General features: G+C 38.7%; 1 protein-coding gene across 1 annotated transcript; it reads left to right on the plus strand.

Annotated features, from left to right (window-relative positions):
• The first annotated feature begins 350 nt into the window (after positions 1–350).
• On the plus strand, positions 351–797 carry LOC139753914 (protein phosphatase PTC7 homolog). Its single transcript, XM_071670873.1, has one exon. The coding sequence runs from the start codon at positions 351–353 to the stop codon at positions 795–797; it is 447 nt and encodes a 148-aa protein (XP_071526974.1).
• The last annotated feature ends 1,508 nt before the right edge of the window (positions 798–2,305 follow it).

A 2,305-nucleotide genomic window follows, 5' to 3' on the forward strand; every position in this document is an offset into this window, starting at 1 on the left:
TTACGCACTTTATTTATCTCCTTCCAGAACATCTTTTGATTCTCCCTAAAATTTAATGATACTCTCTCACCCCAACTCTCATTTGCCCTCTTTTTCACCTCTTGCACATTTCTCTTGACCTCCTGTCTCTTTCTTTTATACATCTCCCACTCAATTGCATTTTTTCCCTGCAAAAATCGTCCAAATGCCTCTCTCTTCTCTTTCACTAATAATCTTACTTCTTCACCCCACCACTCACTACCCTTTCTAATCAACCTACCTCCCACTCTTCTCTTGCCACAAGCATCTTTTGCGCAATCCATCACTGATTCCCTAAATACGTCCCATTCTTCCCCACTCCCCTTACTTCCATGGTGGTGGTGCTGCAGGGTGATAAAGGGGAGCTTTGTTCTGCAAACATTGGTGACTCTGGGTTCCTGGTTGTACGTGATGGATCAGTATTCCACCGGTCGGAAGAGCAACAGCATTATTTCAACACACCTTTCCAGCTGTCACTCCCCCCACCTGGTACCAATTCTCAGTTCCTCAGCGACAGACCTGAAAGTGCTGAGACGTTAGAGTTCCTAGTGAAGGAGGGTTACATGTTGATGGTGGCCACAGATGGTGTGTTTGATAATCTCCCTGATTCTATGATTATTAAAGAAATGGTTAAAGTCCAAGGGTCTACTGATCTGTCATTGTTGCAGCAGGCAGCTAATTCTATTGCACAACAAGCACGAAAATTAGCGTTTGACGAAGATTATATGTCACCATTTGCTCGTAATGCACGGGAAAATGGTATCAATGCAATAGCATAGCCATCCCTGCTATCAGAAGCCTGCACAAACTTCGCAGCAGGTACTACAAAATGATTATCATCATCATTGGCAAGCTTAAGCGTCGCATCATGGGAAGAACCATCATAATGGAGTTGCATGGACTGTGATCCTTGCTGTGGTTACAAGAATGTTCTTCCGCCCACCAGTGATGCTACTACGTTTGTGAATCAAGAACCATTGCAACACAAACCTCGCCAGGTGGTACAGTGTCCCGCAGTGTATCGAGACAGACTTCCCCAGAACTTTTTTAAAGGGGAAGTAAATGTTGTGTTACTGGAGTGAGAGTTTTCATACATGGTGCTTTGACAAGAAAATAGTGAAATTGGAAAAAATGTAGCTTAGACATTGAAGCTTATTGATACAGTGGTTAAATTGATGAGAACTACTATTGACGTTTGTGTAAATAAATTATACATTTCCCTTTCCATAGCCAGAGGTTGAACCATTATGTGACATTCATTTTTTCATTTCATTTCAAGCTAGAAGTTTCAGTTTTCTAAATTATTTCTTACATTTTTCATATGTATATATATGTATATGTGTGTGTGTGTGTGTGTATATGTGCGTGTGTGTGTGTATGTATATATATATATATATATATATATATATATATATATATATATATATATATATATATATATATATATATATATATATATATATTATCCCTGGGGATAGGGGAGAAAGAATACTTCCCACGTATTCCCTGCGTGTCGTAGAAGGCGACTAAATGGGGAGGGAGCGGGTGGCTGGAAATCCTCCCCTCTCGTTTTTTTTTTAATTTTCCAAAAGAAGGAACAGAGAAGGGGGCCAGGTGAGGATTTTCCCTCTAAGGCCCAGTCCTCTGTTCTTAGCGCTACCTCGCAAGTGCGGGAAATGGCGAATCGTATGAAAAAAAAAAAAAAAAAAAAAATATATATATATATATATATATATATATATATATATATATATATATATATATATATATATATATATATATATATATATATATATTTATCCCTGGGGATAGGGGATTAAGAATACTTCCCACGTATTCCCTGCGAGTCGTAGAAGGCGACTAAAAGGGGAGGGAGCGGGGGGCTGGAAATCCTCCCCTCTCGTTTTTTTTTTTTAATTTTCCAAAAGAAGGAACACAGAATTGGGCCAGGTGAGGGTATTCCCTCAAAGGCCCAGTCCTCTGTTCTTAATGCTACCTCGCTAACGCGGGAAATGGCGAATAGTTTAAAAGAAAAAAGAAAAAATATATATATATATATATATATATATATATATATATATATATATATATATATATATATATATATATATATATATTTTTCTTTTTTTTTTTGCTTTGTCGCTGTCTCCCGCGTTTCCGAGGTAGCGCAAGGAAACAGACGAAAGAAATGGCCCAACCCACCCCCATACACATGCCTTGATTCAATCCACTGACAGCACGTCAACCCCGGTATACCACATCGCTCCAATTCACTCTATTCTTTGCC

Source organism: Panulirus ornatus, chromosome 16 (assembly GCF_036320965.1).
Source record: "Panulirus ornatus isolate Po-2019 chromosome 16, ASM3632096v1, whole genome shotgun sequence".
NCBI lineage: Eukaryota > Metazoa > Arthropoda > Malacostraca > Decapoda > Palinuridae > Panulirus > Panulirus ornatus.

Excerpts from the sequence above, each read along its gene's own strand:
- LOC139753914 (XM_071670873.1), top strand. The coding sequence starts at position 351 with ATGGTGGTGGTGCTGCAGGGTGATAAAGGGGAGCTTTGTTCTGCAAAC.